The sequence below is a fragment of the Anolis sagrei genome, chromosome 4 (assembly GCF_037176765.1).
Source record: "Anolis sagrei isolate rAnoSag1 chromosome 4, rAnoSag1.mat, whole genome shotgun sequence".
NCBI lineage: Eukaryota > Metazoa > Chordata > Lepidosauria > Squamata > Dactyloidae > Anolis > Anolis sagrei.
This window is the reverse complement of record NC_090024.1, coordinates 135,344,640-135,358,165: the sequence shown is the minus strand read 5'-3', so window position 1 is coordinate 135,358,165 and position 13,526 is coordinate 135,344,640. Positions and strand designations below refer to the sequence as shown.

The following is a 13,526-nucleotide window of genomic DNA, read 5'->3' as shown; positions in this document are numbered from 1 at the left end:
CCTTTTCTCTGCTGCTCATTTTGCCAATGAGCTGCTGCTGATCGGTGCGCTTTAAAACCCATCCCCCCTCCCCCTTCCCCAGCTGCAGCTTGCATCTTTCTGCTGCACAACCCCTTTCAGGTCATCCAAGAGCCACCAGGAGCAGACCTTTTTCGGGGGAGGGACATCAGACTACAGCGTGTATCCAAGGGCAACGGCTCCCCCTCCTTCTCCAGGGCTGGACACCTGAAGCAAAGGCAGCAGCCGGAAACAGCAACATCCTTTTGAGCAAAGCAGCCGGGCATGGACGGCAGGCAGACTTTACAATGGCAGCTGCTGGTGCTTTTTGCTTCCGTCTTTTCCCTGCCAGATCTCATCCCTGCGCAGATCCGTTACTCCGTCCCAGAGGACCGGGATCCAGGCTCTTTTGTGGGGAATATCGCCAAGGACCTAGGAGTGGATGTGCGGAGCCTGTCTGCTCGTCGCTTGCAGCTGGTCAGCGAGGGGATGCGCCACTACTTCCAAGTGAATCTAGCAGACGGCATGTTGCTTGTCAATGAGAGGCTAGACCGGGAAGCCTTGTGCCGGTCCAGCCCCACGTGCTCTTTCCCTCTTCAGCTGGTGCTGGAGAACCCCCTGCAACTTAACCGGGTGGAGGTGGAGATACTGGATGTGAATGACAACGCCCCCAAGTTCCCAAAGGAGGCTGTATCTTTAGACATCACCGAAGTGGCCAACCCAGGCACTCGACTACGGCTGGAAGCTGCAGAGGACCCAGACACAGGTTCCAACTCTATTGCAACCTATGAACTCAGCCCAAGCGAACATTTTGCCTTGAGCATCAATGTCAGGGGGGATGGGGTAAAAATGCCTGAAATTGTATTGGAAAAGCTGTTGGACCGGGAAAAAGCAGCTGTCCACCATTTAATCTTGACAGCCCTGGACAGTGGGAATCCTGTTCAGTCAGGCACTGCTCGAGTGACAGTCCATGTCCTGGATGCAAATGACAATCCTCCTGTGTGTGAGCCGCCTGTCTCAAAGGTTTTTTTGGAGGAAAATGTCAAGGTGGGAACTGTTGTAACTAAACTCAATGTTACTGACTTAGATGAAGGTCCAAATGGAGAGGTGGAATACTTTTTCAAACCCAGCAACAGTGCCCCTTTGAAGCTTCTTGACTTATTTAGCCTGGATCCCCAGACTGGGGAGATCAGGACCAAAGCTTTGCTGGATTATGAGGAAGCCAGTGCATATGAGATTGCCATCTACATTAAAGACAAGGGATCTCCCGCCATGGAAGGTCACTGCAACATCAGAGTAGAACTTGTTGATGTCAATGACAACAGCCCGGAGATTATGTTGACTTCCCTCTCCAGCCCAGTGCAAGAAGATGCACCTGCAGGGACAGTGATTGCACTCATCCAGGCAAAGGACAATGATTCTGAGGAAAATGGACAGGTTCACTTGGAGATTACAAGGCATGTCCCATTTAAATTGGTGTCTTCCTTTAAGGGACATTATTCACTAGTGACTAATGGCCCACTGGATCGAGAGAAGGCTGCTGGATATAACATCACAATTAAAGCAACAGATTCTGGGATGCCTCAGAAATCAACACAGAAAACTGTCTTAATTCAAGTCTCAGACGTCAATGACAATGCTCCCACCTTTTCCATCCCTTCTTTCACAGCCCATGTGGAGGAAAATATCTCTCCAGGGACTCTAGTTTTTTCCCTGTCAGCTTCTGACCCAGATGTTGGAGTCAACTCCAAGCTGTCTTATTCCATTGTGGACAACGGGAACCATGGCTTGCCTATCTCTACCTATTTCCACATCAACCAAGAGAATGGCAGCATTTACACTTCCAGGGTTCTTGATTATGAGCAAGAAAAGGTCTTTCAAGTTGCTGTCGAGGTGAAGGATTCGGGTTTCCCTCCCTTGAGCAGTACGGCTACCCTGCACTTATTTGTAGTGGATCAGAATGACAATGCCCCCGTGATTGTGCACCCCCAAGTTCTCAAGGGTTCTGCTTTTCACCAGTCAGTATTACTTCCAGTGGAACCTGGATACCTGGTAACGAAAGTGGTGGCTGTGGATGCTGACAGTGGCCACAACGCCTGGCTTTCATACAATTTGCTCCAAGAAACAAATGAGGCCAATGCTTTCAAAGTGGAACGCCACTCAGGAGAGATCCGGGTTACTCGGACACTAAGGGAGCCAGGGGTATCTCACAGGTTGGTGGTAGAGGTGAGGGACAATGGGGTGCCAACCCTCTCAGCCTCATTGATTCTACTGATCTCCTCAGAAGATAATGCTGTGCAGGACTTTTCTAAGTCCTTGGACATCCTCCCCAAATCTCCTTCCAGAGGCCCCAACTTAACTTTGTACCTTATCATCTCTCTTGTGGCAATCTCTCTGGTATCTTGTGTAATGATGATTGTTGTAGGAGCCAGGTGCTTCAAATCTGGCCTCTGTATTCCTAACTGGTTCATGTCACGGTGCTGTAGTAGGAGGACAGAGCGGAAATCCACCATAAATTTCAGGGGGCACCCACACCCAGAAGGCTTTATCAGATACCTTGAAGTGGGTGGAGCAGGAGCTCAGCACTACAAGTCTTGTCTCTCCCCAATGTCTGAACCAGGAGAGTTCTTTTTTGTTAAACCTTTCAGTCATTCTACTACGGCAGAGAGCATTCTTGCCTTTGAGCAGGCAGGCAGTGTTTTGCAGACTCCCACTGATGGGGTAAGACACATCAAAATGTTGCCTCAGGTTTCTGTTTTCAATCCATATTTATTAGGAGCTCTACCATGGACATCCATCTGGTAGGCATAATGAAGATAGGTCATTCTCATGGTGGTGGGGGGAAATTCTGGACTTCCTACATTTTGAAGATTTTTTTTATAAGTTGCATGTACTGTTGCCATTTGTCTTCACATCACTCTCAGTTCAACAGCCTTCCATCATCTTTCATCTGTCCTAAATTAGGGTGGGAGAAGAATGCAAGTGAACATTTGACTGGTTCACCACTTGGCTCTCCAGATACTGTACTGCTTGGAATGAAGACTCGCTTTTACACATAAGTCTCCTTAGGTCGCCAAGGCTGCTTGTTTTAAAAACGGTGTCATAGACATTAATTTGTTATTATGCCATTATCATAGCCTTCACTGTTGTTATGTGCATTCAACTTGTTTTCAATTAATGGCGATCCTAAAGGGTTTTCCTGGAAAGGTTTGTTTAAAGGGGCCTTTGTCTGTGGTTGAGAGAGTGTGACTTGCCCATGACTGAGTGGGAATTTGAATCCTGATCTCCAATGCTATAACTACTACACCATGCTTGTGCTCATCATAACACTTTACAGAGTAAGAAAAGCAAAATGTATTTCCCTATCCCAAGAAGCTTATAATCTAAATTTAGACAGGAAGAAGAAGTGAAGCAAATTTAATTACAGATTAATGGAAGCAGATGCAATTTGTGAGCTGTATTCAGCCCTTTTTCCTCTATGTGTACAGCAAATTCAGCTGGAGAAGAAAGCTAGAGGACTAAAGCAAAAGTGGTATAGAAGAGGTGAGTTTTGAGCTGGGGTTTGAAAGAAGAATTGGCACTGTATGGACATACATTTTCGTTTGCTGGTTATGGTATCTGCAAACACATTGGTTCACACATACTATGCCTACTGCATCCTTTAGTCTAAGCGACTGGGGCTCCTCAAGGACAAGGTGACAGTGGGTCAAAGAGTATGGCCTACTGCTGCTGATCTCATCAAAAGTCTTCTCTATCTTTTTCTCATACTTAGAATTACCTGTAATTGTCAAGTAATACTTATAGCTATCAGTACAAGGTAATGGGCTCATTTGTCATTTGACCAAAGAAAGAAATATCATCTATCAAAAGGAGATAATGAGTCTAGATGAAAATGCCTTAAGAGATGCATCTGTAAAAGGGCATGACAACAAATTATTTCATTTTCCTCTGTGAGAAGCTGTCAAGGTTTCGTTATCTTGCTATTTTAAGTACCTCTTGATTTTAGTGTTTTGCTCTAGTATTTTTTTTTCAAAAAGCCTGTCTAAATTTTCAAAACAGATATGATGCATGCTATTTTAAAATGTAGTAGTGTTTTAAAATAGAATTCATTGGGAAGCTCTTTTGAGCAACTTCCATTGAAATGAATAGGAGCATCAAAAGACCTACATTTAGATCATGTTTTTGCATAAGGGTGGCAGGGCTTGAGATTGTGAATTATATTGTACCTTTTGTAATAAAAACGTCTAAGTTAATTTATGCAAGGACTGGGAAGTATCAAACTGACAACAAAGGCTGGAACTACACTGACAAATAATGCAGTTTGAACTGCACTGTATGGACAATGTAGATCTAGCCAAAGATGGCAGATTCAGCTTATTTGAGAAAAGCAGCAAATCGTTTATACATCAGAAGTTTTTAAAGCTTTACACTGAATGTATAAAAGTATATTACATTTTTGCTTCTTAATTTTGCTAGCCCTATGAATAAATACAATATTCGCAGTGTATGACTTTCTACATTGATTATTTTGCAGTCTTTACTATTTATATATTTGGCTTTGTTATGATTTTGACTCTTGTTACCTTGCAAAGAAATCCAGAAGTCATGACACTTTTGAGACAAGAAGGCAGAACTTTAATCCCATTTTTAGGAATGCCTAAATATTTTTTAAGAAATGTAAATACTAAACAGGTACCATTTTCTAAAGATAAATGAACTGGGGTTTTTTAAATGTTCACGAGAGTTCTGGATTCCCAAAATAGATTTAAATAAATGGCTACATTTAGTTGTTTAAATTTAGGACCCAGGTTTTTGTTGTTGTAACCACTGATTCTCCAAATTATAGAAACAAGTGGGAAAAGAATTGTACACAATGATAGCTCACTGTGGAAAGTGTCTGTAAATATAGGAGGCAGAGCTATGTCTGTATATTCATTATATGTAGCTACAATATATGTGATTATTTTACACAGACATTACTCATCTGCAAAAACCTTGAATTGCTGGTTATTTTCAGGGCAACTAGTAGTATCCTGATGCATTTGACTCAATGGTTTCTGCAGTTACACTTAACGGGAAGCAAACTGCACCCTGATCTTAAAATACACATTTACTACATTATGTTTGAGGAAACTGACATCTCCCAAAATTAATGGTGTGCAAGTCATTTCCTTGTTATTAAGGCATTATTTGAGGTATTAATGAAAGTGACTGCCAGAAGACGTCATAGATGTTTGTTTTGCATGTCGACACTGGCATGTCTTTCATCTGTGTTCACAAAGAGCTATTTGAACATGGAATTCATAGTGGCATTTTATTTACAAGATGTCCATTGTTCCAATACAGCAACTGTGTAGGTGGAAAATAACACATGGCTCAGTCGAGTGAGATGTAGAACTACTGTGTGTCTTGTGTTGTTTCTTCTCAAGAAATAATTATTGTTGTAGGAAATTGAATTTTTAATCGCAGTAGGAGGGAACTCCAAAGGCAAAAGATGAAAGGAAATGCTGGACATTATATCAAAGCCCTACATAGGCCTGTTTAAGAAAAAGCTATACATTAAGAAATTCTATTAGCATTTCAGATGCTAGCAGTAGAGTCGATCTCTCAGAGTACCAATTAATTCTGTTTCTCCCCCTCAGCTCATTATTCCTGATGTTCTGGTGTTCTCTGGTTTAAATGATGCCCCCTCCAGCTTATTTCATGCTTCATTGATTTCACGGAATAGTTTCTGAGTGTCTTATCTTCTGGGAGACTAGAGAACTTCTTCATCCTGCTATTTAATCAATCATATCTGTTTGAAAATAGTTTGGAATATGCTGCAGTCCACTTTTGTATGTACATATTTACTTGACTCTAAGTAGAAGACAGTTATTCTAAATTCTACATTTAATTTTCTTCTGGGTTCATCTGTCTAGCCCTGTGGAGATGTGTTCACCTGCTCACACCTAGAGCTAAAGTGGGAAGGGGGGGATGGGTGCCAAAAGCACTCGCAGAACCATTTGCAGAGGCTGTCACTTAGCAGCTGGTTTTGCAAGCACATGGCGGAGAGAGGGATGTAGAGCTTACATGTACAGCCATGTGTCCCTTCCCACCCTAGCTCTACACTTCTCTCTTATTCTAGTGCTCATCCAGGGCCAAAAGAAGGAAATTAGCCTCAGTTTAGGAATAAAAGCATTAAATATCTATTTCTGTTTCTGTTGCAGCAAGCACAGCCTAACACAGACTGGCGTTTCTCTCAAGCTCAAAGACCAGGAACTAGTGGGTGAGTTATTGCTTTTGTTACATATGTACCTACCATTGGGTCAGTAAGTAGTGTTTCTCTGTGCTATTTCTCAAATATCAACTGTTTCCAAGGAAGGTGACATGCTCTGAATTAAACGGGTTGGCACAGTTTTGGGGTTTAAATAACCAGGAAAGAATCAATTTTATTGGAAAAAATAAATGCATTTGATTCTTGAGATTTTTCTCTTTGTCATTTTCTAAGTTGTACACATAATTACCAGAAGCAGTGGCTGGATCCATACTGCTGCATAATACAGTTTGAATCTGCATTATATGATCAGTGTAGACCCATTCTGTGTTAATGTTATCTGATGGTGTTTGATTGTTGAATAGTAAAACAGAACCCGCAGAGCGGGGTGTGCTCCTGCTGTTAGCCCAGCTCCTGCTAACCTAGCAGTTCAAAAACATGCAAATGTGAGTAGATCAATAGGTACTGCTTCTGCGGGAAGGTAACGGTGCTCCATGCAGTCATGCTGGCCACATGACTTCAGGGGTGTCTATGGACAGTGCCGGCTCCTTGGCTTAGAATTGGCGATGAGTACCACCCCCCCAGAGTTGGACATGACTAGACTTCATGTCAGGGGAAACCTTTACTTTTACTTAAAACAGTGAATTAGAATATTTTATTACTTTTTGACTCAGGGTGCATCTTACCATCGAATGAGTGCAGTTTGGCACCACTTTAATTGCCATGGCTGAATGCTGTGGAATCATTACAAATATAGTTTGGTAAGACACCAGCACTCTTCAGCACCAAAGGCTAAAGATCTTGTATAACTGCAGCTCCCATGACTCTGTAGTATTGAGGCATGGCAGTTAAAGGGGTGTCAATGGAATCAATTTTGCATTGCAGAGGTACTGTAGAAACAACAATGTCCTGCCAGGACATCTTCTTAGGTGTCCATGGCGTAGGGAGTAGAAGTTGTTGCATGTTTCTCATAGAAGTTTGATCTGCAGAATCAGCCAGTGAATCTGCTAAACATTATCACCAGTTATTTGGCCCAATATTGAAAACTGGTTGCTGTTGAATGAAGAAGCAAGCTGGTGAAAAGTTAACAGGGCATTCATTGTCTTATGAAAGTGGAGAGTACTGCCTGAGATAGCTGTGGAAAAATGTTAGACCTTTTAAGATTGCAAATAATTGTGTGGGAATTAATCAACACCTTGGAAATTCTGTAACCACACATCTGTCATTGACACTTTTATCATCCAAGAAAGTAAGTATGCGTCTACAGAGGAGGACTCTGCCATAATGTGCAAATTTAGCATTTAATTGTACTAGATTGCTCTTTTTGGTTTCAGATAGCCAGGAAAAGGTTTCATTGTCTGAAAATAACTCAGCTTCTTTATTTATTAAGGGATGACATTTCAGCATTGTAAAAAACTCAAAATAATCTGTGTATATAGAAGATGAAGCCCGTTGGAATGTGTTAAGGGTCTCTTTCAGCATTTGAAGTGTTTCACAGCATTTTACCTCCTTTTTTTGGTTGAAGTTAGACCCCTTACCTGTAAGCCAGTGGCTCTCAATCTGTTGGTCCCCAGGTGTTTTGGCCTACAACTCCCAGAAATCCCAGCCAGTTTACCAGCTGTTAGGATTTCTGGGAGTTGAAGGCCAAAACATCTGGGGACACAGAGGTTGAGAACAACTGCTCTAAGCTTTCTTTAAACATACAAATACATGTTCTGGGAGCACTAGTGAAAGATATTGAAGCTGGACCAATATATAAAGAAGGCCCCTCCCCCACAGCTGGATAAAATCCCACATTATCTGCTTTGAACTGGAATATAGGGCAGTTTGGGCTCAGATAACCCAGTTCAAAGCAGATATTGTGAGATTTTCTGCCTCGAGATTCTGGGTTATATGGCTGTGTGGAAGGGCCCGAAGTGATAGTCTTGAAAATGCGATCAGGGCTAACAAAAATGCATAAAGTTGAGGGAACTTTTTTAGTTCCGAATTCTTTATAAGATTGAATATTCAGCAACACTGGAGTGGAAGAAGAATGGAGATGTAGTGCTATATCGCTGTCTTGGGGCCCTTCCACACAGCCCTATATCCCAGAATATCAAGGCAGAAAATCCCACAATATCTGCTTTGAACTGGGTTATCTGAGTCCACACTGCCATATATTCCAGTTCAAAGCAGAAAATGTGGGATTTTATTCAGCTGTGTGGAAGGGGCCTTGGATATCTTCTTAAAGCAGTGGTTCTCAACCTGTGGATCCCCAGATGTTTTGGCCTTCAATTCCCAGAAATCCTAACAGGTGGTAAACTGGCTGGGATTTCTGGGATCTGGAGGCCAAAACACCTGGAGACCCACAGGTTGAGAACCACTGTCTTAAAAGGATTCATAGATGATAGATCTACTCATCTACTTCTCAGTCAGATAACTGTATATTCAGTAACAGATTTTAAAATACTTTGTAACATTGAATTTGACAGTGCTTTTCTAGCCCACATAACCCCACATCTTCCTACAGTTTTTTTAGAGACTAAGGGCCCTTCCAGACAGGCCTTATATCCCAGGATCTGATCCTAGGTTTTCTGCTTTAAACTGGATTATATGAGTCCGCATGAGGGTGTGCTGTATGGACACAGGAGCAGTAGCCTTCACCAGAAGTGGTCCTTGTACTATTCCTTCTTTAGCTCACAAACATGGTTTTGATTCCACTGACTACTGCTTTACAAAAAAAAAAAATCATGCACAAAACAGTATATGTAGGTTATAGTAAAAAAAAAAAAAAAAGGAGCAAAGTATGCCGATTGACATCATAGTTAGGAAGCTGCTTAGCAACAAGATATTCAACTCTTTTCCAACAGGTAAATCCAAACAACTGAGGTTTCCCCCAGTTATTTCAGTGCATTGGTGAGACAAAAAGGCTTCACCTGCTGTATGCCTTCTTGTTGCACACCTGTTAAACGTTCAGAAAGCCTGCCAGAAAAAGTTGGCAAAGACCATTCATAATGCAGTAAATATTAAATGGGGCACTGAGTACTTGAGAAGAATCTGTTTGTGCCTATGCCAGAGACATAGTTAACATTGTTCTACTCTCAGGGAAAGACTAATAGTTTAAGTCTTGCTTGCTGTTTCTGCAATAAAGTAGTTAATCTTTCAAGCCATGCCTTTTAGCTTTCCTTTAGCACAAAATGAGCAAGTGATAAGGGTTTAGCTCCATACCAAGTAAAGCTTCATACACTAGTTTTTGCATGTTGCCCTTCTCTGAATGGCACAGAAGTAGGGCAAGCTTTTCTTTTTCTAGCCAGCTGGCACACCCATTCTGTAGTAGCCTCCAGCTTTTTGTTCATTTTAGGGCAGATCAGTTCTTGCCATGATCCATACTTTTAATGACTTCATTCCACATTCTTTGTCTGTTCAGTTCAGTAAAACCTATAATTGTACTGTATGCTGGGAGATGGGGGCAGCAGCTTGGTTATGTGGTCTGGAGCAGGCCTGCTTATCTCTGCTATTTCAGCTAGCTATCCTCTAGCCTTCACTCATTGGATGGGATGGAAAGCCATATCATACTGAATATCAAGGCAGAAAATCCCACAATGTCTGCTTTGAACTGGGTTATCTGAGTCCACACTGCCATATATTCCAGTTCAAAGCCGAAAATGTGGGATTTTATTCAGCTGTGTGGAAGGGACCTTAAACTCACTGTACTGAACTGCATTTTCATTATATGGCAATGTAAATAGGACCTTAGTGGGAAACAATGAACCTCTTACAGTAGGAAAGAGGAAGCATAGTAAGCTCGACGGCTTCCAGAAAAGGCCTTTTTAGTGGTGGCACCCAGTTTATATAACCCTCTCTTTGGGACGTTTGTTGTCTAGCACCTCCGTTAATGTATTTTTAGACACTAGGTAAAGACCTTTTAATTTTTGCAATTTTAGCATCCAGTATTTTGATACCACCTTTTATTGTTCCCAACTGTTTTATTGCTCACTGCTATTTTGTGAGACATTGTACTATGCCCTCAGCATATTTTAATTGAGGGTTGGATGGAAATGATTTGCCCATATAGAAATTAGTGGTGGACTCTACAGAAGTAACACAACAGTGCTGCCCCATGATACTGGTCCAGCACTCAAGACACTTGATTTCAGACAATGGGCTTTTAATAGGTGAATAAAAGTAGAAACACTATATGGGAAGGCTTTTCTCATATGGAAAAACAGTAGCTCCATATGGAGTCTTCTTGAACAACTGTTAAAGGCACAAAAAAGTTTTGCAAGGAAAAACGTTGATAATCCTGGTTTTCCCCAATCCTCTGCAATCTGACTTGTCTATAATGTGAATATACTTTTCATAATCTACAAGTCAACATGGCAGTGGTAGTGCAATACTAATGAGGAAGGTTGCTGGAAGTTCAGTTATGGTCCAGTAGTTTACAAGGGCCAAGACTTCCAACTATATAGTTGAACATAGGACACCGTTCTGGGGGAACCATCTGGTATAGTGGTTTGAGAGTTGGATGAGAACTCCAGGCAACCACAGAATCAGTTGACTGATCTTGGGCCAGTTGCACTCACTTAGCATTAGAGAAAGGCAATAGCAAACCTCCTCTGAATCAAAATTTCTTTAAAAAAAACCAATAATAGGTTCACAGCAAGTTAGAGTTGGCTTTTAGGCAAATAACAACAACAAACTATTCTGAAGGTACATTCACATAGAGTTACTATGTGGCTTTACGGGCTGTATTTTTATGAGTGCTGCTGGTATTAAGAAAAAAAATGTTGGGAGTGGGGGATACTCTCTTTGTATTGGGTGTTTTGTTTTGGTTTTTACAACCTATCATTAAGATCACATATACAGTACATAGCCAGTTTTCTTTTCTTAAAGCAGAGACCATATTTTCTCGTGTTGGCCAGAGATTCATTCATTTTGATCTTCGTTTTATTTCTTTTTTTTAATATGCTGGTGAGGCAAACTTGTCTGCTGTCCCCTTTTCTCTCTCTTTTGCTATTCACACATATTCAGCAAGGGATTTTGGGGTCAGCTGCTGCTTATCTTGCCTGCTTCAGGATCCTCTGAAGTGGAAGCCTACATTTTCCCAGATGAATTTACATTGCTGAAAAAAAAAGAAACTTCTAGCTAGACAAGGGGCAAGAAAGAAAGGGTGGCTGTGTGGCCATTATATACTGGTATTGTAAAATGAAATGTCTTTATCAGTGGTTTGAACTGAGGTATGGCTATATGGAGCCCCTGGTGGTGCAGTGAGTTAAACCGCTGAGCTGCTGAATTTGCTGACCGGTGGTTCGAATCCGGGGAGCAAGGTGAGCTCCCGTTGTTAGCCCCAGCTTCTGCCAACCTAACAGTTTGAAAACATGCAAATGTGAGTAGATCAATAGGTACTGATTCGGCTGAAAGGTAATGGTGCTCCATGCAGTCATGCCGGCCACATGACCTTGGAGGTGTCTATGGGCAATGCCAGTTCTTCGGCTTAGAAATGGAGATGAGCACCACCTCCCAGAGTCGGACATGACCAGACATAATGTCAAGGGGAAACCTTTACCTTATGGCTGTATTACAGTATTTGAAATTCTCAGCCAGAGATCTTCTAGTGTAGGCATGGGCAGCCGGAAGGCTGTTAAAAATTGTGGGAGTTAGAAGTCCAAACAGCTGGAGGGCCAAAGTTTCCCCATGTTTGTTCTAGTGACTTAGCAGGCTATACGTCCCACCATTCTGTAGGATGCAGTTGTGATAGTAGTAGAATCGAGACCTCTGATTGTGAGGTGTGAAAAGGCCCCAATGTATGTAAAGGTTATCCTTTGGAGATATGCTATCAGAGCTGTCCAGTGTGCAAAATTGTCTCTTCACTACCTCTGCTGTTATCTGTACACTTTCTTCTTCCTCCTCCCAACACCACAATTGTCACCTTTTTCTACTGACAGTTTATCTGATGAACAATTATTGTTTTCCTTGCCTACTTCTAGTTATGTACAGGCATCTTCCATTTTATGTTTAGTTAGGCTACCCTTGAATATAAACATTTTCAAAGAGTCTCACAATAAAAAGAAACACCCAACAATAAAAAATGTTGTCAACCAATATACTGTATTTCCCATCCACTTCTCTCCTAAGGAGTCAGAAGGCTGCCTTCCTTTCACAAGAATATAATCACCCTTCTATTCATATTGTTCTTCTTCATGGCAGGACTTGCAACATGAAGAAAGTATAGGAGGACAATAGTCTTTCTGTACTGCTTGCCTGTTTTCTTCAATCCTACAAGAGTAGAAGTCTCAGTGCTTGCGAATGCATTCATTCACTTCCCTCCCAGTTGGCAGCCTTCCCTCAAATCTGCCTTAAGCTTCCCAGTAATGCTAACCCAGTCCTTTCAAAGTCTGTACTGGTCACCAGCTCCTGAGTATCTTGATGCTTTCAAGCTGGCCAATGAAGATACCTATCATAGTGAGGAATAAAAAGATGGTTTTACTAATAGACCCCACTTGGTAGGGGCTGCTTACTGATTCCCAGTCCCCTGGTTCTCATTTTTATTGATTTTAAATATTTTGGAGGGAAAGGGTTCACTTTACTATAGAGAACACATGAGGCCGATTGATATGTAGAGATGTAGTAGTTATTCTTGTGTGTGTGTGTGTGAGAAGCGACTTGAGAGTCCCTTCTGGTGTGAGAGAACTGGCCGTCTGCAAGGATGTTGCCCATGGGATGCCCGGATGTTTGATGCTTTATCATCCTTCTCTCATTCTCCTTATGGGAAGCTAGAGCTAACAGATGGGAGCTCATCCCATTCCCTGGATTGAAATTGCCAACCTTTCGGTCAGCAGTTCAGCCAGCACAAGGGTTTAACCCAGGCATCCTCAAACTGCAGTCCTCCAGCTGTTTGGGCCTCCAACTCCCAGAGGCCCTAACGAGCTTGTTCAATTGTCAGGAATTCTGGGAGTCGAAGGTCCAAATAGCTGCAGGGCCGCAGTTTGAGGATGCCTGGTTTAACCCATTGCACCACCGGGGACTCCAGAGTAGCTAGTTAACCCACCAACTATTCAGTTTCATTAACAAGTAGCCTGCTTTTCAGAGCTTTGTCCTTCTTTCAGGAAATAGCTATGTGGTAGTTCAAAAAAAAATGCCATACATCCGTTTCTAGATATATGGCTTATGAAATACTAGAAAACTGTAGGGAGGGGAATGGTACTAGAAGTGTAAAACTGAATCCACCCCACTACCCCTACTATAGTGATTTAGGATGAAATGCAAGTAATTCTTGTTTGTTTTTCTGCCATGCACT

At 42.0% G+C, this 13,526-nt stretch overlaps 1 protein-coding gene across 50 annotated transcripts in view; it reads left to right on the top strand.

Moving 5' to 3' along the window:
- The window catches only part of LOC132774269 (protocadherin gamma-A4-like), a 393,640-nt gene that overhangs the window by 358,952 nt on the left and 21,162 nt on the right, over positions 1-13,526 (top strand). For 48 of the 50 annotated variants that reach the window (XM_060774231.2, XM_067467711.1, XM_060774230.2 and 45 more), the window contains exon 2: positions 6,204-6,262. In XM_060774231.2, the coding sequence (XP_060630214.2) occupies positions 6,204-6,262 (59 nt within the window). Of the gene's footprint in view, positions 1-54; positions 2,224-2,260; positions 2,719-6,203; positions 6,263-13,526 lie in introns of those variants that run through there. The other 2 variants (XM_060774240.2, XM_067467723.1) reach the window with 2 other exon arrangements.